The sequence below is a fragment of the Vipera ursinii genome, assembly GCF_947247035.1.
Source record: "Vipera ursinii genome assembly, chromosome: 10".
Classification (NCBI taxonomy): Eukaryota; Metazoa; Chordata; class Lepidosauria; order Squamata; family Viperidae; genus Vipera; species Vipera ursinii.
The window spans coordinates 17,655,988-17,682,351 of NC_139520.1; the positions used below are offsets into that span (position 1 = coordinate 17,655,988).

The 26,364-nt window shown below is 42.0% G+C and overlaps 1 protein-coding gene across 2 annotated transcripts in view; it reads right to left on the bottom strand.

Annotated features, from left to right (window-relative positions):
* The window catches only part of ZNF423 (zinc finger protein 423), a 223,763-nt gene that overhangs the window by 167,231 nt on the left and 30,168 nt on the right, over positions 1–26,364 (bottom strand). For both annotated transcript variants that reach the window (XM_083370194.1, XM_083370195.1), the window contains 2 exons: positions 21,026–21,085; positions 5,516–5,716 (listed from right to left, as the gene is read on the bottom strand). In XM_083370194.1, the coding sequence (XP_083226320.1) occupies positions 5,516–5,716; positions 21,026–21,085 (261 nt within the window). The remainder of the gene's footprint in view (positions 1–5,515; positions 5,717–21,025; positions 21,086–26,364) is intronic.

The window sequence follows — 26,364 nt, forward strand, 5'->3', positions numbered from 1 at the left end:
TACAGCCTCAACATGCTCCCAAGAAATCAGCTGCTGGTACTTGAGAGGTGATATGGGCAGAGTGGATATGATCATATCAAATAGTGAATTATGGAATCTATCTTCCAAGGAACTTTGTAGCTCCTCCATTGAGTCAACCATCATCTTCCAAAATAGTTCAGTACGATCTGCCTGTTCCATTGAGGCTCTAAAAACGCACTGGTTAGAATGCAGTACTGCAGGCTAATTCTGCTGACTGCCAGCAGTTTGATTCTCACCAGCTCAAGGTTGACTCAGCCTTCCATCTTTCCAAGGTCGGTAAAAGGAGGACTCAGGTTGTTGGGGGCAACAAGCTGATTGTGTAAACCGCTTAGAGAGGGCCGTAAAGCACTGTGAAGCAGTATATAAGTCTATGTGCTATTTTCTTTTTTTAAAAAAAAACAAAACCACAAAATTATATTTGTTGCACAACTTGGAAGTTTTGCAGCGTATCCAAGAAGAAAATTGCAAGCACAAAGGAAGTTCTCAGAAAATTCCTGCTGCTCCATTAGTTTCTCAAACCTTCCTATGCGCTTAGTGACAAGGATACCTAGAGTACTCTGGGTCCCCCGCCCCACACACACACACACGCCCTCCTAGACTGCCTTTTTCAGGACTCCATTAAATGGCAACACTTTTGCCTTTACAGTGAAGGGATCGAAACGGAACCATCAAAAACCGATTCCATTTTCAGGTCTGCAAAGAGTGCCAAGCCTAAAGTGCTTAATCATCAAGCTCAATGGAGCCTTTCCTGGAATTCTGTTAACTCTCTGCGATTTAATCTCATTATTATTTCTCTTATGGTTTACCCTGAGAGATCAAACTACAGAAGGGGCTTTGCTCAGCAAGTTCTCGGCGTAGTTCAAACGAGGTAATCAGTCCTAGCTTGCTTTGGGTTAAAGGGGCCTAAGCCCATGTTTCTCAACCTTGGCGACTTGAAGCTAGGTAGATTTCAGCTCCCAGAATTCCCCAGACAGCTGGCTGAACATCGTCTGGGTACACTTAAGGAAGCTTTCTCCTGGGTTACCAGACTATGAAATGGACTGGCCCTGGCCACGTGGGATGGGCAAGGCGAAAATGACTTCACTGCCACAGCGATGGGGCAGAGTTTCACATTTAATTGAAAAATAAATAAATCGAAGTGTACAACCTCAGCCAACACATCCGCCAACTGAATAGGAAATGCACTCGAGTCCGTCAGGGAAAACCCTCTCTCTCACACACCCTTTCCCAGACAAAGGAAAATAAAGGAGAGCCAATAGGTCATTACAGCTGCAGCTGTCTAAACTAAGGGCACAGTCCACTGGGAACATTATCCAGAGAGACATGCAGGAACAGAGATTTGCTTCAGTGCGTTTGGTGCCACGCAAGATCCTAGCGGGAAGGACAAACAAAGGAAGTGTTACTTTGCATGACACGGAGCCTATTTTTGTGGCCCAGGATGCCCAGTTTGGTGAGGGCCAGAGTCTGGTAGCTCAAAAATAACTCTTCCTAACCTGCAGGCTGAGGATTTTGGGGACCACCTGAGAACAATGACAGAAGAAAACATTAGTAGCTCACAATGTGGAATCCTTGATGCTCCCTGAGCAAATGCCAATCCCTTCTAGCATGGATGATGTTACCTAGTTTGGTAATGAAACATCTGCAAGGAAACAACCAAACTCAGAGAGCACCAAGGACCACCACCTCCTCCTCCTCCTCCTCCTCCTCCTCCTCCTCCTCCTCTTCCTCTGTAATGAAACATGAAAAATCTGCAAGAAAGCAACTGAGCTTTGAGAATGCCAACTGGAAGAGGCTTCATATTTTAGAAATTTAATGGAAGCCAGCGCCAACAATGAATATGTTGCAATTCAGGGACACAAAACCAGGCTTCAAAATTCTTCTCAATCTTGGTTCTCATCAATTTTTCAGCCCCTAACCTTTCTCAGGAAATGGTTGGTTGGGATGAAAAGGGGTGGAGGAGTCTTCATCTAACTTTGTCCTCTCTGGAGCAATGGGAAAACAAATCAGCAGTCACAGAAAGAAATCTAAGGCTCTACCTTTCAGAAGTTCTTTGCAAGGGTCTGTGGTCATCCAGTTTTGGGGGCATTCCATGGTTTCATTTGACCTCTAAAATTAAATTCTAATGATTTTTGGATCTTGATGGCAGCCGGAAAATCATGTAGGAAGGAACATGTAGGAAGATTTAACACAGCCTCAACACATTTAATTTAATTTGAAAACATGCCTGTGCAGTGCAATAGGTTACAGCAAAAAATAGCAGCAACTAAAAATGACAATTATACTTTGAATGCAGCACACAAGAGTTTGGAAATAACCACCCTCTTTAAGCTTTCTTACTGCTAACTTGGTTTGAAAGAGGTAACCTGTAAGTTGCACAGCAACAGAGGAGGATCTCATGAAGTGCACGGGGACCCCACTTGTAATCTCATAGCATCCAGTTCATTGATGTGCTAATGTGCTATAGATACTCCACCATCAGGCTGAGAAACCAGAGAGGCAGAAATTTATGAGTTGCCACTTTCTCCCTCTGGGTGAGAAATAAAAAGACATAGAAGGAAGAAGAGACTCAAGAAATACTATCCAGTCAAGAGCATATGGGTTTTTCTGCACTTTAGGACTCCATACCTGTCCCCACCCATCTCTGGAGGAAAACAAATAAAACAGCTCCTATTTTTAATTGACATGTGCCAAAGAGATGAAACACTATCTAGCATTAAGCAACACATACAGAATTAGCACTGAAAGAGGAGGGGAGGAAAGCGCAAGGGAGGGGGAAAGAGAGAAGAGAAGGGGGAGAAGGGACAGGGGGAGAAGGGATAGGGGAGAGGAGAGGAGAGGAGAGGAGAGGAGAGGAGAGGAGAGGAGAGGAGAGAAGAGAAGAGAAGAGAAGAGAAGAGAAGAGAAGAGAAGAGAAGAGAAGAGAAGAGAAGAGAAGAGAAGAGAAGAGAAGAGAAAAGAAGAGGGAGGGAGAGAGACAGACAAAAGAGAGGAAGGAAGTGAAAGGGAGGGAGAGTGAGAGGAACGGAGAGAAAGGAAAGAAGAAAGATGAAAAAGAGAAAGGGATAGAGAAAATAGAGAGAAAGGAAGGGGGAGAGGAGAGGAGAGGAGAGGAGAGGAGAGGAGAGGAGAGGAGAGGAGAGGAGAGGAGAATAATTTGTCCAAGTAATATTTTAGCTGTTCAACAGAAAATTTGGCTACTAGAAAATCGGGGATGGGATGGACTTTTCTCACTTTTTATCATTATGTAGGGCATCGAATGGAATCAGATTTTGCTTCAGATCAATATGTTCAATACAATCGTATCTTCATTTTTTTATCAGTTTTGGTCTCTTTCAACCCATCTTTTAGAATATGGTTGTGGACATGTCCCTCCAGAATCAAACCCTACAAAACTTGTCTGCCTCTGCTACAGCTGCAGATACTACAATTAAACAACACAAGAATTTAGTTTCTTTCCTTTTCTGAGGATGAACGTGTCAACGACAAATGTCTTCTTACTTTGTTTTAGCCCCCTTCTCCGAAGCTACGCATCCCCATTTAAGTTTAAAAAGTAAGCAATCTAGCTGATTGGTTCTGGGCATCACAAATGAAACAGAACCAATTAAAGAGGAATGAAGACATCAATGTTTTTGATGGAGATTTTGCCTGAAATATACTAAGTCACAAAGAGCAGGTGAAAATCACTGCTAACTTCGTGCCCAGGCAGAAAAGTAACACCACACTCTAACTTCCATACACCCTAATGAATTTCTAAGGGACCGTGCTGGAAGAGATGGTCCATCCTCAGCTTTGAAGTTATCACCTACAATCTTGCCCTGATCCCAAACTGCAGGGTCAGCATCCCTATGGAAGTCATTAGTTATATTATATTAGCTGCAGTTGTAACATTATCAACCTGAATATATAACTTATTGATTTGCTCCCACCCAAGATCCCTAAATGCTTCAGAACAATAAAGAGGACGTTGACTCAACGAGCAAACTCAACGGCAACACATTCTCGCCTCACACAGAAGTGGAGCCTATTACCAATTCAGACAAACCCCACTCAGATGATGTGGTGGAATCTCCAGCTAGACTGGAGAGAGGTGTTAAGAAGGGATTGAGGTTTTTAGGGCACAAGCCTGACCTCCCCTGGAATCCTTGAAACCTTATCTGATGGTTTCCAACAGTCAGTCTGGTGAGATTCTTGTAACACAGCTGAGTAGCAATAAAGCTTCTGTTTGGAATGATTCGCAAGTGATTCTGGTTGCCTTCACCTGACGGGTGGGTATTATAAGGTTATTCTCCAGCCCCACTGATACCTGATTACTTTCTTAAAGCTTTCGCTTTGCTATGAGCATGTAAAGTGTCAAGCACTATGGAAATCAGGAGATTCAGGCAGTTTGAATGAGCATAAAGATTTCTTGCAAGCTTAAGGTCTCTACAAGAATCAGAGCTATTAAAGGTCAAGGGAAATGAAGTCAATCAAGGTGGGCTAGACTTAGATCTCTTGCAGGTGACTGATGATGCATTTGACCCCTCCCTTGGGCTCAACCTGGTCATCTCCTACAAGATTCCTCACCTTGGCATAGACTAGAAGTTTACATTTTAATCCATAGCAGAAGTTGTACCTTATGGAGGCCACGTTATAAATGAGGGGAGGACCTACTTTAGAAGAAGATGACATAGACCTCTCCTCTAGATGCTCCTTAAATCCCTCAGAACCCCAACAATGCATTAAAACAGGCTTGACCCCATTCCAGTTCTGGTGGTGAAGCTGCGATGGCCCACTGCGGAAAAGATGCTGACTGAATTCAGGATGAACCTGGTGGAGATGCAGACTAGGCTGAGCCCGAGGGAGCGGTCAAACATGTCATAAGTTACGAATCCCTGCGCACCTTGAATGTCTTTCTTATCTCCCGCTCATTTCCCTTGACTGCTAGTTGGCCAGATTCTTATAGAGACCTTAAGCTTGCAATGAATACTTGTTTGAACTGCCCAGCCTGCCTGAAGATTTCTCCATCACTTGTTAAATCCCCCATGATGGCTAGGTCAAGAGCTGATGCCCACCCTCTACACCCTCTTGGTTCAGTTTTAAGCCTTTCCCGGTCAGCCTGAGAATTGCAAAATCATGGCAAGGAAGAGAGAAAAGTTTCGAGAGCTTGCTCAGAAAAACTGTCAAAGCTTAATTGTGTCTTTAAAAAAAGCTAAAACAACCTCCTGTATCACTGGTTGCCTGCTTTTATTCTCTTTTTTTTAAAAACCCCAATAATAATCATCATCATCTCAACTTATTACCGTCAGATCTGCAACTGGAAAAGCTAAGTTGCTTTCTTAATTTTAATTTTATTGAAGAAAAGTGAACAAAACCTACCCAAGGCACCACCGCAGAATTACATTAACAGTAAAATTACATTATTAATTCTTTAATCTCACTCGAGGCCTCAAGCTGTTGCTATGTCCAATTACTCAGCTAACCACCTGTCAGATTTGTAAAGCGAGTTTAACATTACCTCCTGGACAGTTGTGAGCTCGGTGCTCGGTCAAGTCTGCCAAAGAGTCAAAGTCCTGCTGGCAGTTATCACAGGTGTAAATTGATTCATCCTCCATGTCTTCATCTTCCTCATTTCGTTCTTCCTGGCTGGTGATGCTGCTTCGCTCTTCCAATGCTCGGATCTCTCTTTTATCATTCTCCAGCTCTCTTCCCAAACCTCCTGCAAAGAACAAGGAAAGTCACTCTCAAGTCTGGATCGCGCCCCCCCCATCCCCCCATTTCGAAAGGAAAGAGGCAAACGAAGTGACTTGAAAGGAAAGTCCTGTAGATTTTACCCGGAGTTGAAGGTCTGGCAACAAAAATGGCTATTTTGAGCCAATTCCATATAGCGAAAGCCACAACCAGATAAAATGAATGCTAGTTGGGAGGGATGCTACGCCCAGGAGCCGCCTGCATTTTGTAGCAGTGGAGATATTGAGCAGGACTCTTTTCTTCACGTCCGCCCACAACCCCAGAAGAGCACAGCGTGGCTTTGAGACAGGCCCTCTTGTTCAACATAGTCTACCCTAAAAGGCTGTTGTAACAGGGACAAAATTAGGGGGTGATCGATGTACATCACTTTGAACATTCAGAGAATGAAGATAAAAATGCAAGAGACGAGCTATTTTACTCTATCTACCTATCTGCCTGTCTACTTATCTATCTACTTATCTTTCTACCTATCTACTTATCTATCTGTCTACCTGTCTATCAATCTATTTATTGTCTATCTATCTACCTATCTATCTATCCACCTATCATCTATCTACCAATCATCTATCTATCTATCTATCTATCATCTATCTATCTATCTATCTATCTATCTATCTATCTATCTATCTATCTATCTATCATCTATCTATCTATCTATCTATCTATCTATCTATCTTCTATCTACCTATCATCTATCTATCTACCTATCATCTATCTATCTACCTATCATCTATCTATCTATCTATCTATCTATCTATCTATCTATCTATCTATCTATCTATCTATCAAGTTAGGCCTTATGTTATGCTGAGATGGGTGGAGATGTCCATTCATTCTCTGCTCTTCCTCTCTTTTTGTCTTGTGTTTCATTCATTCATTTCCCCTTTACTCCCTGCTAAGCAACAGATATCAAGGAAAGGAACAGATCTCTGCCTAGAAATGTCAAAGTTCGGACAAAAAACCCTGTGATTGTATCAGCCAAACGCTGCATATAGTCCTTAACTCACAGGGTACCCAGAGTAAGTTAAGGAATCATTTCCAAGTTATCATTGAGCAAGCTGGCACTGTATCATTCTTTAATAAAATTAAAAATTGAACACATGAACTAATTGTTCCCATATTCGAGACTGAAAAGACAATTAGCATTGTTGAACACTCGGAAATGGGAGGGCAGCCAAGAAATGCAGCTTATTTCTGGAAAATGTCAAAAACCCAGGGCTACATCTTTTTACTGAGCTTGCTCAGCACTAGAAATCAAAAATTTCTCAAATTTGCCCTTTCTGCTGAGGCTAGAATAAAAAACAAAACAAAATTTTAAAAGGCCAGGTCTCACAACATTTAGTACCATTCAGTCCAAAAAGGAAATATTAAAAATCATTTGTAGACACAAATGAGGAAGGAAGGAAGGAAGGAAGGAAGGAAGGAAGGAAGGAAGGAAGGAAGGAAAGGGAGGTGGAAAGAGGGGAAGTATGGAGGGAGGGAGGGAGGAAGGAAGGAGGGGGGGGAAGGTCAACACTCGTTTCAGGGTGGTGGTAATAATAGTGACCACATAAAGGTTACTTTTCCCTGACTTCCTATTCTACAACTGATTCTGCTACCCCATAGGAAACTTTTTTATATTTTGCCATGATTTTCAAACACTGCCTTGCTCCAATGACAATAAAACCATAATTTAGAAAAAGGGGAGAGGTTGCAAATATTGATAGCATTTTTTTCAAAATGTGCTTAAAAAAAAGCTCACAAGTTGCCATCTATTGTAAATTGTAAATTCAGGCTAAATAGTTAAATTGGCTACTATCATTAATAGCAACTGTTTACCCAAGCACTTTTAATCTTATAATCCTAATACTTATTTAAGAGAGCAGCATTCTGTTTCTTTTATCTAAGAAGCCATTGACAAATACCAGCTGTTCAGTTTATCATATCCTAACATTCAGTGTAATATCCAAATGCCTATTTTTTTTCCAAATTACAGGAGACTAAAACTAAGTAACAAAAACACAGAGAATATATGATAGGGATATTCCTTCCCTACACATGACAATGAATGTTTCCTACAACAACATTACAGAACAAAATCACTCTCAAAGTTTCAGAAATCAAACACAATTTTTATTCCTCTTTCTCAACCACAGTAATGGGGAAAAAAGCAAGCTGTAATACACACATTTTTTTAAAAAAATTGTCCAGCGTATAGTTAATGGTGTTGGCTTCCTAAGACTTACAAGTTAATAAAATTGATCTCGCTGTAGTCTTGTAATGAAGAACAGTAGGATAAGGCTACATTTGAACCATGGAAAATTGTATATTGTTACCTTCTTGTGACCTCCCAGAGCTGTGGCTATTTCTTCTCTCTCTCCAAGCTGTCATTTGTATGATGCCGACAGCAGATGGGAGAGGAAAAGAAAGTAAGGGAAGGCTAATATTGTCTTGATCAGATAGATCTGCTCAAACATTACGAATACAAATTATGAATGTTGAAAGGACAAGAGGGAAACTAACCAAGGAGAGAAGCAACCTAGAACTAAGGAGAAATTTCCTGACCGTTAGAACAGTTAATCAGTGGAACGACTTGCCTCCAGAAGTTGTGGATGTTCCAACACTGGAGGTTTTTAAGGAGAGACTGGACAGCCATTTCTCTGAAATGGTATAGTACTTCCTGCCTGAACAGGGGGTTGGGACTAGAAGACTTCCAAGGTCCTTTCCAACTATGTTATTCTAAAGTAGTTAGGGATCTTGTTGTTCAGTCACTAAGTTGTGTCCAACTCTTTGCAACCACATGAACCATGGCAGGCCAGCCCCCTCCCCCTCCCCCCATCCTCCACTGTCTCCCAGAGTTTGCCCAAACCCATGTAGATGACACTATTAACCATCACATCATCCTCTGCCATCTCTTTCTTCTGCCTTTTGCCTTCAATCTTTCCCAACAGTCCTTAGGATTTTTCCAAGGAGTCCTCTCTTCTCCTTTGGTGGCCAAAGTATTTGAGCTTCAGTTTCAGTATCTGCCCTTCCAAAAAAACTGTCAGGGTTGATTTGCTTTAGGAAGTTAGGGCTCTACTAAAACCATTACAAGAGCAGGCATGATATTTCAGATGCCAAGAATCAAGAAGAGGAACCTACAACGTGCTGATGAAATTACACATGAATGGAGAATGGAGAAGAACCCGGGTTCAGTTCTTTATCTGAAGTCGTTGATTGTGCTGAGATCTCAAGGTGGGCATCTAATACCACTTTCTGCCATTGTTTCTCCATAAAACTTTTCACAGGCGGATTGGGGTGAAAGACCATGACTAGTTGAAACTCATCTAGTGAGTTTCCAGGGAAAAGCGTACATCTCAGTTTGGATTTTCTCAGTTTAAGTTCTAAAACTGAGAATTAGCAACTCGAATTAACAACATTTCTATGGCTCCTGGAAACCTAGGGGAAATCCAAGGACTTCCAGTAGGTTCTAGACAGTAGCTGTGTACTTCCTTTTTATGGTATTTTGCTGATCTCTACCACTGATTTTACCAAGGGTCATCAGACACCTTGTTCTTCAGGCACACTCTGTTAGTTTCCACTGAAAGCTGAGGAATCTTCCATACAGTTTCTCGGGATTGCATCAGAGGAAAATCAAGAATGGCTGAAGCACCACAAAAGACTACGCATGTTTCTCAAGCAGTCAGGGTTATTGTCCATTGCAACTTCAACTCATGTTGACTTCAACGTCCGGAATTCTCAACTGCATTGACAGATCTGGAAGAGGGATAATTAGTGGATGGATTTTCACCTTTCTGCTCCATTCCTGGGGAACACTCAGATAGGAGTCAACTGGACCAAAACTTCATTGAAACCAAACAGTTTTAACCTGTTTCCAGAACAGCAGCAAGATATGGGCTATTTCTGGAGGAGAGTATTTACCATGGGGTATTTAGCATCAGTTATGGGGCTGGCTGGCAGCTTGGCTGACTTCAAATCAGATTGTACCAGTCCGTGGGAGTCATGAGGATCAATGGCTATTAGCTCTGACAGCAATGTCATTGCCACTGAAGCCATCTGCCAAGAAATCAGTGGACTTCCTTATGCAGTTGATGGCCACTGTGGGAACAGACTTTTGGATTGGATGGACTGGGGGTTTGATCCTGCAGGACACTGCTTAAGTTCTTATGTTCTTGTTCCAGGTAAATCTTGCCATCTCCTCTGTATCTCACAGACCTCACCAAGGAGGGGAACTTTCATTAGAAGTAAAGGTAAAGGTTCCCCCGCACATGCATGCTAGTTGTTTCCGACTCTAGGGGCCAGTGCTCATCTCCGTTTCAAAGCCAAAGAGCCGGCGCTTGTCCGAGGACGTCTCCATGGTCATGTGGCCGGCATGACTAGATGCCAAAGGCACACAGAACGCTGTTCCCTTCCCACCGGAGCGGTCCCTATTTTTCTACTTGCATTTTTACATTCTTTCAAACTGCTAGGTTGGCAGAAGCTGGGACGAGTAACAGGCGCTCACTCTGTTACGCGGCACTCGGGATTCGACCCGCCAAACTGCCGACCTTCTGATCGACAAGCTCAGCGTCCTAACCCACTGAGCCACCGCGTCCCTTTTCATTAGAAGTAGACACATTCAATTCTAGTAAGTCATTGCCTCAAGTCTCCCATGGGTGGCTTAACCACAACCTGTTATTCTTCACAATCCTAGGTTCATACAATGTTCTAAGCCATTAACTAAGCAACCCACATTTTGCCCTACAGCAACGTGGGAAAACAATCTGCAGGGTTTAGGAAGTTTACTTCTGGAATATATATTTTCTTTGAATTAGATTGTATCTGTACTCCTTTTCTCCGGAGGCACACACACCTATTCTTCCTTCAACTCTGCTGTCTTCCAGTTCTGAGAATACTTAGTTTAACAAGTAAGTAGAAAGCCTTATTAAAGCCCGCTAATTTTTATACGTCACTCAAACCACGAGTCACTTTATTTTCCATTACTGCTGAAATCTCCTACAGGAACCCTCATATTAAGTTTCTTTATTTTCAGCACCAGTAACATGTCATTTTTAATCAGCTGTTTCTTCTGCTTTCCTTTATTGCTTCAGAATTAGAGAGCGGTTTTCTGTTGTATCTTTATTGCTACCTCTTCCCTTTTCACAAGGTTATTGCAACACAAAATCATCCGGATATATAAGCCTCAAGTAAATTTCACATCAGCTCTAAGCAACTTTAAAAGCGTTAGCTTTTAACATGTTTTACATATATATATATATATATAATTTTTTTTCTGGAAGAAAGAAGGAGGGGGGGAAAGGAGGAGAACCTGCTTGCAATTATTACTTTTACTCTCCCTAAACACTTATATTACTAAAGCGAAATGCCTTCTAAACACAAAGACAGATCTGGGAAGTAATTACAGAAATGCATTCAGGGGCAATAATTCTATATTAACTGTCAGCAGTATACATCTTCTGGAAAAGCACTTGTTATGAAGGAATTATGTATGTCACAGACAGAGGTATTAAAGGCAACTGAAAATTGCAAGGATATATTAAACTTAACTCCAAGTCCCTCATCGGGGTTCAATTTATGTTTAATTTGTTACCTTGAAGTTGAGCCAAGACATATAAGAACATCTGTTAAGCGATGCAAATATGCAGACAATTCCACCTATTTCTATTTGAGAGACTTATATTAAATCTTTTTTTAAGAACACAATAGAACACACCACTAGCGGCATTCACACTTGCAATATTCAGTTTGGCTAAGGGGACAAATTGAAGAGAAAGGAGTTTTGGGGCAGGAGACGGCAGTTCTGGGAAGGAAGGAAGGAAGGAAGGAAGGAAGGAAGGAAGGAAGGAAGGAAGGAAGGAAGGAAGGAAGGAAGGAAGGAGGCATCACCAGAAGATTCCTATAATTGTAGTACCTTATTAAGAATCACTCAACACATTCAGTCTAGGTTTGTCCACACATCACGTCAAGCAACAGATTGGGGTTTTGAAACCATGTAGCCAATTTAGTGTAGTGATTAAGGTATCAGGCTAGAAACCAGGCGTTGTGAGTTCTAGTGCTGCCTTTGGCCAAAAGCCAGTGGTTGACCTTGGGCCAGTCATTCTCTCTCAGCCCTAGGAAGGAGGCAATGGCAAACCACTTCCAAAATCGTACCAAGAAAACTCAGGCAGTTGCCAGGAGTCAGTGCTGACTCAAAAGAACAGATTATCTACCTACTTACCTACCTACCTATGTCTGTCTGTCTGTCTGTCTGTCTGTCTGTCTGTCTGTCTGTATCTATCATTTCCACAGTATTGGCCCCTGATTTTTTTTTAATGATTCTATTTTATCTCAACCCCCAAATTAAATCAGCCTGATTTTTCAAGTTTTCAGGCCAATATTAGCCTCCTTTCTTTATCAGTGGTGGAGGCTGAGATGGGAAGCCATTCGCCTCTCCCACACCCATCCCAGTTAAGCACGCCAGAACTGGAGCAAACATGGTCATTGACATCATTACGTCATCACAGGTTTTACTGCCGTTTCTTAGAAAAAGGTGACCTGGAGTTTCAGCCCGAATTCGTCAAAACTTGCTCGCCTCTAAACTATTATGGGAAGTCAGACCCAGGGCAATTTGCTTTCCTTCATCTTCCCATCTTGCATAAAGCTACCCATTATGGCTCAGCATTGTGTTGGAATCCGGCCACTGAAGTCTTTTGAAATTAAAATAAACTTGTCCTCAGACTGCCCCCAAGTTGGGGTGGGGAGCAAATTCCCCTAAGCATCTATCTACACATTTATAATTGCAGGTTTTCTTTGGTCTCTAAAATTACAATTCCTTCTTCTCTCAATGCCCAGTGTGCAGAAAGCACGCATTTAATCGCCGTTGTACAGGCTTTGCCGTTAGACCTGGCTAAACTTATCTTCCTCCTAACTGGCCGTGCTGGCTAGTCCTGCTGGGAACTGTAGTTCAACGAGATCTGGGTGCGCCAGTCCTAGGTTAGATGCTCCCATTAGCTGGGCCGAGGCCGTGAAGGGAGAAGCCAGCCAAGTGTTAACTGAGCAACGCTCAGTCAAACACAGAGAGACCCAAAAGGAAAACACTTAAAACAATTAACAGGGATCTCGCCACAATTTTCATTAATGATGTTTTTATTTGCCTGGGTGCTCCCTGCTTCTCATATTTCTTCCAAAGATCCTTAATTGGGCCTCTGGTCTATGAAGTAAAGTTCCTGGAGTTTTCTCGTTCTCAGAGGAGACCCAGCCAAGGTGGGGAGAAAGGACTGCTCATAATATTGTTTTCCAGACAGAGGTAATAACCACCATCTTCCACTAATGAAAATATGTTGGGGAGAGGAGAAAAGGCTGCTGTTGTAATTAAACTTGAGAAGAATTCAATTGGTGGGGGAAGAGAAATTAAATTTATTTACATGCTGTTCTGCTGCTGATGAAGCATTAGCTATTTGGGAGGCCTCCTAATTAACCTTCATTTAGCTCACATCCTTTTTTTTTGAGATCCGTCTCCTTCTACAATCGGGAAAATGATTGTTATTAATTATTACCTACTTACTCAATTTATATCCCACTTTCCCACGGAGACTACACACTCAAGACGGTCAACATTTTGAAGCAACCCAAAAGGTCTATCAATCAAAGGGGTCGCGAGCCTCATCAATCATGAGCCTCGTCATCCTCATCTGGAATAAGAAAAACAAACAAGCCAACACATTTTTTTTCAGGCCAAAAATTTGTGCCTTGAAACTTAAGTCCTTGAAGTTGGCCATTGGAGATACTGGAAATTCAAGGCAGAAAAAGCCACTTTTGAGAACTTGATTCTGAAAAGAAACATGGGAGAAGGCTTGGCCGTTAGGAAGATGAAATTATGCAAAGATAAGTCTTGACTTTCACCCACTAAATGCATTTTCTTGTTGATGTTCACATTTCACACCCTGAATGCCTCTTTTTTTTCCAGAGATCTGATGCCAGGAAGGACCATTTCCCTCTAGACTTCTTCATCTACAGAGAAATGTTCAAAGCAGGCAATGGAAGTGAGCGAATTCCACAGTGAACTCCTTAAGTAAACTCACTGAAGGGAAGAAAAACCTTACATCTCATGATGATACATTCTTTTTTCCAGTGTCTACCTTGGCTGTCTAGATCAAGGGTAGGCAACCTTGGACTTTTATGACTCGTGGACTTCAACTCCCAGAATTCCTGAGCCAGCCATGCTGGGAGTTGAAGTCCACGAGTCACAAAAGAGCCAAGGGTGCCTACCCCTGGTCTAGAACAATATTTATCAACCTTAATGACTTTAAGATATGTGGACTTCAACTTGCAGAATTCCCCAGCTAGCTATGCTACACATCTTAAAGTCATCAAGGTTGAGAAACATTGGTCTAGACCAGGGGTCAGCAACCTGAAACAGTGAAAGAGCCACTCGGAACCGGTTCCCTCACAAAAGGAAAAGCTGGGAGCCGCAAAAAATGTGTGCGCATGTGCGTACATGCGCGCATGCACAGAACAGGGTTTGACTGAAGAGTGGAGCCAAGGCGAGACGTGCACCTACCCTGCATATTTGAATTGCTTGGTTGAACTTTTTTAGTCCCGCTTTTTTTTTTGGACTGCACATGGCAGAGGACTGGGAGCCGCAAGAGACGGCTGAAAGAGCCGCATGCGGCTCCGGAGCCAGGGGTTGCAGACCTGTGGTCTAGACAACATGGATTTTTTTGTTTCCCCCCCCCCTTTGTAATTATTTATATACTTTTACATTACACATCTTCGTATAGAACACACATGTATCTGGTTGAACAGAAATATTTCTGTTGTTTTTCCCCAACGCACCATATCATCACCTCCATTAACTTTCTGTTATTAAGATGGAAGGTGTTGCTTTCTCTTAATTTTTTTATGAATGTGTTTGGAGTTTCAGGAACTGCTCCCAATGTTATCTTCTCCTCCACCGTTCAATGCTTTGGTCTACCTAAGTTGCCACTTCTAATTTGTGCACATCAACTGCCTTACAAGAGGAGGCTCCAGACTTTCAGAAAGGAAGCTACATCTGACATCATTGCTTCCTATTTTCTCAGCTCCAAACACGCTCCCTTAACTTAAATCTAACAACAATTGAATGATGACATTGTCACCAGCTCATAGTCACAGACACAAAGACACACAATATTTATATATTGTTGCTTTTGAATTAAATTGTCCTAAAGAATAGAGAAAGTATTAATACACAATAATAAAGTTGGAAGGGAACTTGGAGGTCATCTAGTCCAACCCCTTGCTCAGGCAGGAAACCCTATACCATTTCAGAAAAATGGCTGTCCAGTCTCTTCTTAAAAGCTTCCAGTGTTGGAGCATTCACCACCTCTGGAGGCAGGTTGTTCCACTGGTTAGTTGTTCTAACTGTCAGGAAATTTCTCCTTAGTTCTAGGTTACTTCTCTCCTTGATTAGTCTCCATTCATTGATCAGACCATGATGATCAGACCTTCTTGATTGCTTCCGCATACCAACTAAGCTGTGGTATGTAATTCTGACGTGTTGAATAAGCCATTGTGTCTAAGTTATGCAAAAACCAATCCATACATCATAGGTTTGAACCCAAAGTCAAAGGGTTTGTGCCTTACACTAAGCCAAAACCAGCAAAACCACAGTGTGAACCTTACCAACTCTAACTTCTGGAATGAAACTAATTTAAGTAAACCATAGTTTAGCCTAAAGTTTGCTCCTGTAATTGGAAAAACTCAACTCTTTCACTAACATTCGGGTTAATGCTGCTGTAATTTCGTACATTCTGGATTTTTGAAACTGCGTTTCTGAAATAAATGAATGTATAAGGTGAAAATGTGTAACGTTGTTCTAAGCACAGTAGGTCTGTCCAGAAGTCCTCTCCTTCGTTTCCTGCAAAGGGTTACCTTTAGCACATGTCTGTCTTGAGAAAAAGAAGACTCGCTGGTGAACAGTTTGGAAAGAAAGCAAGTGCCAGGAAAGAAATCGTATATCACAGCCTGCTTTATTTCTGTCCCTTCTCAAAAACTAAGGCTGGAAAGTGCACCTGGCAATTGCAGAAAAGTTCCACTACAATACTAATTTCCCGGTATTTCTGTGCGCGTCAAGAGGATGAGCAAAAGAAGGTTTACCATCACTGTGGAATGAAACTAGCTCATTTCATAGCCAGAAGTACCAATTTGCAAAAATGTGTGCTTGCGTGACTCATATTTCTTTGACCAATTACTCATTGCCTTCCATTCAGGGCTTCCCCACTTTTCCCCAAATGACTCTTGCAATTATTATTTCAGGAACTCAGCAGTCCCCAAACCTAACAGGATGATCGGAAGGGGACAGTGGGGGGTGGGGAGAACATTTGGTGATATGAAACATCTTTTCTCCTTTGGAAAAATACAGATTGGATCCTTTCCCAATTCCTGGATGATTAAGAACTGTAATATCTCAATGGCTCACAAGCACATTTACAAGCATTCGTGACAATTGATAACCTTGAACACAATTTCTTCATGATTGGCTACTTAGATTTATAAACCATGAATTAGTGTTACGTGGATCCTGTGATTTATGGCTAATTCAGCAAATGATAAGTCAGTGCAATGCTTGAATTCAGCCCAGGAAGAGTTTAAAAAAAAAAGATTGTTACATAAGAATTCTTGTTAAAAGTATTCCAGGAAGTTATCAAGAACTGGCAATGAAGAAAGTCCATAAAATAAAATTGGCTAAAATTATACCATATAAATTGATTCCTTCCTAGAGTGCATCGACGGAGTTATAAACAATTTATGGTAAGACACAATTACTCTGTCCTTTGGATGCAAAGTTTTCAGGAAAGTGGGAAATTGGAAAATTTCAAATGCTTGAATAATGATCTTAGCCACTGCAGGGATTTCTGGTCCAGAAGATCAAGATGTTGGCTATGATAATGCAAAGCTCACATCTTTTTTACATCCATTGCACACAAACTGCAAGTATCACATTGGCTTTTTGTACACCAGGTGTGAATCTGACTGGGGTTTTGGTTTATTGCCCAGAAAAACTTCCAACATTTATAATAAACAGATTTGCTTCATTTTACTAATTGACAGGCTTGCTTTTAACAAAACACTGAAAAATTATAATTAAAAATTAAAAATTTTCCTTAGGTTAAGGATATCTGAAAATGTAGAAAATTAGCCTGGCAGCAAATTTAACAAGCCATTTTGAAAAGAATGCTGCAATGAAAGATGCATGCGTTTAAAGAGGGCTACAGTCATTTACATATTGCAAAAGGTTTTTATTCCTTTACATTTCCTTCATCGCTATAAATAGCCCCCTGCATAATAATATGGAATACAGATGTTCAAAATGTTTTTACTTCTCTTTAAAACCCTGCCTCTATTTCAATCTGGATGCATTTTGAAGTGTTTTTTTCCCCTGTTATTCTTTTATTTCTTTTTTTAGGTTTGAAATTTTATTAGTTCAATTTAAAAAAAAACACCTGTAGTCAGTGTTTAATTTGGCCAATGACCAGCTACAATCAAGAGAAGTCAAGCTAACAAAATAAAAAACACTGTTTCAGGGGACTTCCTAATACGAATATAAAATATTGTGACAAAGTCCCAAATTGAGTTCCTAGTATGATTTAAAACTAAAACCGTCTTCACTCTTTCCACCCAAATCTGGTTCACTTCCAGATCCCCAAATCATATTATAGGGTGTTAACCAGCAGCCAACTTCACACATTGCATACAGCCACAATTTGCTAAATAAGACACAATGTATTGACGTCACTTTAGCAAGTTAAGCATTGCTTCTTCAGTTCTGGTCCAGGGTGATGCGCACCAATCCATTTTTATGATCGGTCGTCTACATTTTACAGGGAGGACAGACAACTTCACAATTTAACCTCTGCACCTCTGGTTCAGCCAGAGGAAACCACCAGGTGGTGTCACTAAAATGGCTCAAAGTTTGTATCCTATTTGGAGGGGGTGAGATTTAGGTGAATGGAGGCATGCTGGCTGAGGAATTCTGGGAGTTGAAGTCCACAAGTCATAAAAGGGCCATGTTTGAAGACCCCTGATCTAAATGTAGATTTCTAGATGGGTCCTCATCTTCAGTGTCCTAGTTTACATAGGAGACCTGCAAATAACTGAGCCCTGAAATCTACTTAAGACACCATTGCATAGAACATAAAATAACAGAGCTGGAAGGGATTTCAGAGGTCTTCTAGAATCTAGTCCAGCCCCCTGCTCAAGCAGGAGACCCTATACCATTTCAGACAAGTATCTCTTCAGTCTCTTCTTAAAATCCTCCAGTGATGGAGCACCCACAACTTCTGGAGGCAAACCGTTCCCCTGGTTAATTGTCCTCACTGTTAGGAAGTTTATCCTTAGTTCCAGGTTGCTTCTCTCCTTGATTAGTTTCCATCTCTTTGTTTCTTGTCCTGCCTTCAGGCGCTTTGGAGACTAGCTTGACTCCCTCTTCTTTGTGGCAACCCCTTAGATATTGGAACACGGCTATCATGTCACCCCTCACCCTTCTCTTCATTAAACTACACATACCCAATTCCAGCAACCGTTCCCTATATGTTTTAGCCTCCAGCCCCCTAATCATCTTTGTTGCTCTTCTCTGCACTCTTTCCAAAATCTCTTGCAATACCGTCTCATTTTGCTGCAGAATGGCAAAGTCTATGGATAACTCCATGCTTGAATTATTACAGTACCACCCCCGTAACTGCCTTTTTGAGAAATATTTTCTGGCGATACAGCCTGCGGTTGTGCGTTGCATTGTCCATGACTCTCCAAACAAAAGCAATGGAATCCATGGAAGGATTCAAGGAAAGACGCCAGATGCTTGCTCCTTTGGAAGAGAAGCTTTGTTCCCGCAGCAGGTGGCACACACCTCTAAAACCACATCATCTGGGATGTTAAAATCGATTTACGCAACGTCCGTTTCTGTGACAGATGCAAATGTGCTTAAAGCACCACCATACGAAATACAGCGGTGGGCTGTGAAAGAAACCCACCTCTGAAAGAACTTAATTTGGGGGGGGGGAGTTCTCCATGTCCTTAAGGTGAGGCAGCCATGGGATGTCAGCCTCTAACAGAATCCTGAATCCCAGGAGATCCCCTGTCACTTCAGCTAGCAGCTTAACCGTTCGAAAGAAAAGCATTCCGGTTTCTATTGGGTTTGCCCAGATATGAACTAAAATTCAGTCAGAGAAAGTAATCTCCTACAGGCAAAAGACAATGTCCCTCCGGGCTCTTTGGAAGATGAGATGAAAAGCAAAGCTTAACTCTGTCTTTGACTACGCAAGGTTTGTGGTGGATGTTGTTGCTGTTTTTTAAAAAGGCAAAATAAAAAGGCCATTCTTTTCATAGTTGTTCGCAGCTGTCTCATTTCTTAAAATGGAGCTAGGGGTAGCTGAAGTTCTAAAATCTACACGGGGGACCGTGGAGATTGTGAGAATCCCTGCTAAGAATTGAGGACGTTGAGATATCCTCAAGATGTGTCACCAGAGGAGGAGACAAAACCAAATCAAGACGAGGAAAGAAAATGACCTCCAACAAAAAGAGGAAGCAGAGAGTCCTTGACTTAGAACCATTTGTTTACACACTGTTCAAAGTTATAACGGCACTGAAAAAAGTGATGGGTGACCAGGTTTCACACTGACGACCATTGCGGCATCCCCACGGCCACGTGATCACAATTCAGACGCTTGGCAACTGGCTCATATTTATGACGGTTGCAGCGTCCCGGGGTCGCGTGATCCCCTTTTGCGACCTTCTGACAAGCCAAGTCAAAGGGGAAGGCGGATTCGCTTAACAACCGTGTTGCTATCTTAACAACTGCGGCAATTCCCTTAACCTCCGTGGCAAGAAAGTTCTTCAAATGGGGGCAAAACTCACTTGTCAACAGAAATTTTGGACTCCCTTGCGTTCGTAAGTCAAGGCCTACTTGTATGCATTTCACAGCTAGCCAAGACTCAAAGTCAAAGTTCTGGAGAGACAACAATAAACATTAAAAAAAGCAAGTATTTAACTTGAAGGATTTCTCTGCTCTTCTCCCGTTTTTTTCCCCTCGTTGGATACAATTTTATTATTTTATAAACCGACTGGAGTGATAGAATGTCACTCTCTAAACAAGGACGTTAAGCACGTATTCTCCCTGAGCAGAAGACAAAACACCGCACCCAAGACTTTTGAGTAGAATAAGATGGGAAGCTGGAGGACGAAAGATGAAACCATTAAAAAGCCATCATATACAACTGGGTATATGATGGGCGGAATGCTTCCAGGGCAATGTATAGTCCCCAAAACGGTCCTGGAGTTCCCCTTGGGCTGAACTTTCATTACGTTACTTTGTGACCTTCCTGTTTGCATTAGAACCAGCCAAGTGATGTAGAGCTTCAATAAAAGATGGAATAACCACGTTTTGCTTTTCATTTCGTGCCCTGGCTCAAACCAATATCATCCCTCTTGCCCTTCTCTGTTGACTCCTGTGTGTTTGTGTGTGTGTGTGGGGGGGAAACTTCCGCCTGCTAAACCAGATCATTCTGTGGGATATTCTGAATTCTCAAAATTCCTCACATGTTGTTAGTCCATTCAAAACTGGAACCCCCTACGAAGGATTCTCCTTTTGTACTTAATGCATTGCGGGTTTCATTGAAAGCGTGGTTAGGTAAAAATTAGCTTAAGGTGGTTTGGGAATTCAACCATTCTAAGGGGAAAAAGGAGAGGGAGGGAGGGAGGAGGGGAGGGAAAGGAAAAGGAAAAGGAAAAGGAAAAGGAAAAGGGAGAGGAAGGGGAAGGGGAGGAAAGGAAAGGAAAGGAAAGGAAAGGAAAGGAAAGGAAAGGAAAGGAAAGGAAAGGAAAGGGAAGGGAAGGGAAGGGAAGGGAAGGAAAGGAAAGGAAAGGAAAGGAAAGGAAAGGAAAGGAAAGGAAAGGAAAGGAAAGGAAAGGAAAGGAAAGGAAAGGAAAGGAAAGGAAAGGAAAGGAAAGGAAAGGAAAGGAAAGGCCCAATGCAGTGGGATAACACAAAATGCTACAGCATCGAATTCACATTTTATTAAAGAGAAGGGGAAATTCCATTCACACCCGTTACTGTATAATTACATCAGAATGAAAGTGCCATGATACCATTGCAAAAAACTTTGTAGCTACTCTGTGTGAAAAAGTCATGGCTAGCCACGGTGCACTAGTTCCCCAGAGAATGGAGCAATATTAGTCTTTGGGTTTTATTAGCCATATGGAACCAATCTAGTCCCCGCCTTGCAATGGCTGGGTTGAGAGTAAAGACCAATTTATTTTGCGCTGAACAATTTACTGTGTTTACCTGATTGGGTTACGGTGGAGTCCCAGTTCAATGTAAAGTCTGGTGTTTCACCCTCTTCGACTGAAAGAAAGCAGAAAAGCGACAGTGAGGTTCAAGGGAAGAATAAGCAGATTTTTCAAAAGAATCATCCCAAACCACTTAACTGTGTTTTTGTGTGTGTGTGTGTGTGTGTGTGTCTGTGTTTGTGTGTGTGTGTGTGTGTGTGTGTGTAATCACGTTAACAAATAAAAGAGGTCGCCTTCCCCACCCCCCATTAATGAATCATTCATAAAACTGATCTGCAATGCTCTCAGAATACAGGCAGTTCTCGGCTTACGACCATAAGGGAGCGCACAATTTCTGCTGCTAAGCGAGACAGTTATTAAGGGAGGTTTGCCCCATCTTAGTTGTTAACATATATATGTTAACGTATATATGTTAAGTTAGTAACGCAATTGTTCAAGTGAGGACGGGTTTCCCCCACTGACTGCTCGGCAGGAGATCGCAAAAAAGGGAAAAAAAGAAGGATGAAAAAGGATGGATGAAAATGAGCATTGAAATTCTTGTTTAGAATTGTGGTGAGCTTAAAAAAAAGGGGGGGGAACGTTCCTGTGATAAAACTGAAAATGAGATGACTTAGTTCTTCCATCCAGCTGCTTCACCATTCTATTTCAACATCTGGTCCGGCTTAAAACACAGACACAACAATAGAATCGTGCACGAACGTTAATTTTGGTAGGACCAGGTCACAAAATCCCAGTTCCTCTGGATGTAAACAATCTTGCTTTCATTATCTTCAGTGGTCTTTGTAAACTTGCTATTAGTCACAAAACGTTACTATTATATCTGAAACATCTTCAGATATTTATGATTAGACAAAGTCAGATGATCAGAAACTCAAAGGAGAACACTTAAAATCCGACAGCATATTAAGAAGACAGAGGGAAAAAATAGGGGGATACTTATACTTTACTTGTTATTCACCTTTTGCTAAACAAGAAACTCCTGAAAATAATATTGCTGGTTTTTTACCAGATTTTTGATCCATTAAAACAAACTGTGAATCTCTCCTTTGCAATGTATGATACGCTGGGAATCTAATGATGAGGATCATTGAAAAGAAGAGCTACCATCCTTTGCCCAATGAACTTGATAGATTGCAAAACCATACTAGTTGTACTGCACTTTGCTGAAAAGTTGTGAAGCAGTTACCCAGGAGAGAGTTACTAACTCATATTATTCTAGAAATGGAAGCATGACAACATCCTCAACCGCTCTTAGGCTTAAATCACACCGTAGGACCTGCTCTCTCAAGTTCCAAGGCAAGCCTTGCTCATCACCGGCTCTTTCACGCTCAACAGGAAATGCACAGATAACCCACAGTATGTGTGGCACGGGTTCCACCGATGAGGTATCCCCTCTCACCCCAAAGCTATGAAGAAGACAAGTCCTCCCAACTCATATCACCTTCCAAACTGGCCAATGGGGTCATTGAGGGTCAACAGTTGGCCAACAAAAACACCTGCTTGACCCGCAAGCTAGGATGATGCACGCCTCCAACTATTTTCCAGGTTCTTAAATCTTCATCAGACAGGTCTCCTCCCAAGCTCAACCATGGTCACTTTTTTTGAGGAGAGGAAAAGAACAGCAAGCTGGCATCTTCCAAAATTTCATTGCAAGGCTGGGTGGGAGCCAAGGCCTCCAGCCAGAGTGCTGTCTTTTCATAGGGCTATTATACATTACCCCTTTCATCACTGGACTGTCCTATGAAAGAAATGGGAGGGGGTAGGGTTAGCGTTCCACAGCTTTTTTTTCCAGCTTGTACTACACAGGCTAAATTCACACATTCTTGAGCTGATTTTTTTTTCTTCCTCCAAAGTCCTAACGAGACCCTTATTGTTCTGCTGGCAACAAGGAAAGCGAGTAAGGATGAAACAGCGGGGAACAGGAGGGGGGACATGGAAACAGGGAAGCGAATGTACTATTAATTTAGGTTAAATGAAGGAGGGAGAAGCACAGGAAGAGAGAAACACAACGAGGAAGCAACTGCCATCGCTGAGAGTGGGTTTACACACCACTTCCCCATAATCTGGCAATGGCTTGCTGGCGCTCTAGAAAACAGGCTTTCTGATTTTGTATAAGGTGAAACCAATCGTGGTGGTGGTTCCAAGAAGCAATTTCTTGGACCAGGCTAGAAACTGGGAGATTGGGAGTTCTAGTCCTGCCTTAGCCATGAAAGCCAGCTGCGTGACTTTGGGCCAGTCGTTCTCCCTCACTTCACTGTTATTGTGGGGGAAAATTAATAATTAGTATTAGATATGCTCGCTGCCTTGAATTGTTTATTTAATAATAATGATAATGATAATGATAATGATAATAATAATAATAATAATAATAATAATAATAATAATAATAAAGGTGGAATAGAAATAATGAATAAATATCCAGCTTAGCATGCGGCAATTTATTCAACCAGCACAATTCCGCATTTTGCAAGACACCCAGAGTTGCTTTACCGGTGAGATGGGTGGCATATAACTATAAATACATAAATCAATAAATGAGTCTTAAAAGAATCCAAGAGATGCCTCAGTCAAGTCAGGTTCAAGGTTTTGATATTAATTTTTACAGCTCTAAGTAATTTTCAGCCAAGGTATTAAGATCTTCTTCCCTATGGATGCTGTTTAGGACCTTCAGCGGCGATCTTCCTGATCATACCACATTTCTGTAGCCTAGAAGCTGACTGTACTCTAGTTATCATGGATTTTAAATCCTACAATCTGGCTTTAAGTGCAGCAAGATCCCAAGGAGATGAAGGAGTGTCCTTTAAAGTGAGAAAACCCAACCCACAAAAATCTGTGAACGAGAACAAAGGCAAGGAATAAGAAGTTGGAGGTTCTCTCTCTCTCTCTCTCTCTCTCTAGATGCAGTCCAAGTCCCCTTCCCACCAAGCTTCTATTAAAAGAATTCTTTTAACTAAAACAATTCAAAAGAAAATTGAGCTGGAAGCAGAGCACCAGCCTTCAGCACTATCTATGTCCAACATATCTTAAAACCCCATCAGGAGCCAGAAGCAATTGTAGGGAAATGAACGGAGATGGTTACAATTCTGGGCTTGCTTTGGAAAAAGGTCCATCTCTAAAGTGGGGGGGGGAGAGAAAAAAGGGAGTGACAGAGAGCATCCCAGCCAGAGGACATGGAGGATATTACCTTTTACCACTTTGCCTTCTGGTAATTGGATTTGTAATTGTGCACACACACACACACAAACCATCACCTGCTCCTTGTATCAGTCTCCCATGGTGCTTATTTTGCAAGACTTCCTACAACAGACATGTCAAACACAAGGCCCGGGGACCGGATCCGGCCCGAAAAGTGGTTTCATGTGGCCCGCAAAGCCATCCTGAAAACAGTGAGGGAACGGCCCCCACTGCCTTGGCCCTGGCCCAGAGACCCTCCTCCTGCCAGAGACCCTCAGATCTGTCCCACTCCTGCCCAGGCCCCCATAGGCACCCTTGATGCGAACGATGTAGAGCTGGCCACGCCCACCCAGTAGGCCATACGCACTTTAGCCACGCCTACCCAGTAGGCCACGCCCACCCTGGCCATACCCACCCGGCACCCTGAGGGCAACCGCAATGCTGATGTGGCCCTCAGTGAAATTGAGTTTGATACCCCTGTCCTACAACTTCTCAGGGTGCCGCCGGTTAAAGATTGCTGGCAGATAACACCCAGGGGGAGGGCCTTCTCAGTGGGTGCACCTGCCCTCTGGAACCAGCCGCCCGTGGAGCTCAGGACTGCCCCCGACCTCCGTTCATTCTGCCGGGACCTGAAGACCTGGCTCTTCGAGCTCTCTGGCCCAGGCTGAGAATCTTAATTTTAATTTTAATTGGGGTTTTTATTTTTTTTCAGGGATTGATGTCATTTTTTAATTGTTTTTAACTTTTGTATTTCTTCTTTTAAATACCCTGTAAACCGCCCTGAGTCCTTCGGGAAAGGGCGGTATATAAATCCAATAAAATAAATTAAATAAATAAATAAATAAACTTGCCCAAATTTGGCCCACTGGCTTAAAAACAACCAGTGCTTAGAAATCTAAACTCTAATGCCATCTAAGTGCCATCAATTTGAAATCTACATTAAGAGAATAACAGAGTGGGAAGGGACCTCGGAGGTCCTCCAGCCCAACCCTCCACCCAAGAAGGAGAACCGATACCAGGGGTAGGCAACCTCGGCTCTTTTATGACTCATGGACTTCAATTTCCAGAATTGCTGAGCCAGCTATGCTGGCTCAGGAATTCTGGGAGTTGAAGTCCATGAGTCATAAAAGAGCCGAGGTTGCTTACCCCTGACCTATACCATTTCAGATAAATGGCTGTCCAGTTTCTTCTTAAAAGCCTCTAGTGATGACGCACCCACAACTTCTGAAGGCCGGCGGTTCCATTGGTCAATTGTTCTTACTATCAGGAAGTTTCTCCTTAGTTCAAGGTTGCTTCTCTCCTTGATTAATTTCCATCCACTGTTTCTTGTCCTGCCCTCTGGTGCTTTGTAGAATAGGCTGAATAGAATAGAATAGGCTTTCTTCTTTGTGGCAGCCCCTTAGAACCAGGTCACACATCTCATTAGATGTACACAAACTCAACTTAGATGTGTCCTGCAATGATTTTGACAAGACAGCTGGACACAAAGATCTTCGCCTGTTGACAAAGGAGGACTATACGCATAATGTGTGTGTATTTCTTTATCTGCACTTTGGTATATCAGTGCAAAAAAGAAGCGTTCGTTAATTATTACTTTCCCCCCAAAAAATTCCTTCAATTTTCCAAGCCAGTTTATTTCAATTGAACATCCACTGGTGCCACGAGAAGAATCTGGGCTGACAAAGAGCATAGCATGCTTATGCACACAGACACATACACAAGCCACAGCGCTAATATTCCCTCTGCTATCCTAATTTTATGCTACCATCTCCCAAGATAAAAATATACATATTCTTGTTAAAGGGGAAAAACATTGCATAATATGCATTTGCATTGACGATGTCTTTTGCTTCCTAACTCTCATTTTTAAATAAGAACAACAGCTGCCAAAAATAATAATAATAATCAATTTAGCATTTAATACAGGCTTTTAAGTAATAGGAAAGGAAGAGAAAATAGGCATGTATGCGGCTTACATAAATACCGATATACTCTAAGGCTTCTGAGCCGTACAATTAAAAAGCACCAAAACCTATCTACATAATGGGAGAGTTGACCACAGCAATGAGGGAATAAAAAGAAAAGGACGGATGAATTAAAAGTTAAAAGTGGTTTCTGGACGGCAGCCTATTTCAGGAGAGTATCTATGAGGTCTTCTGG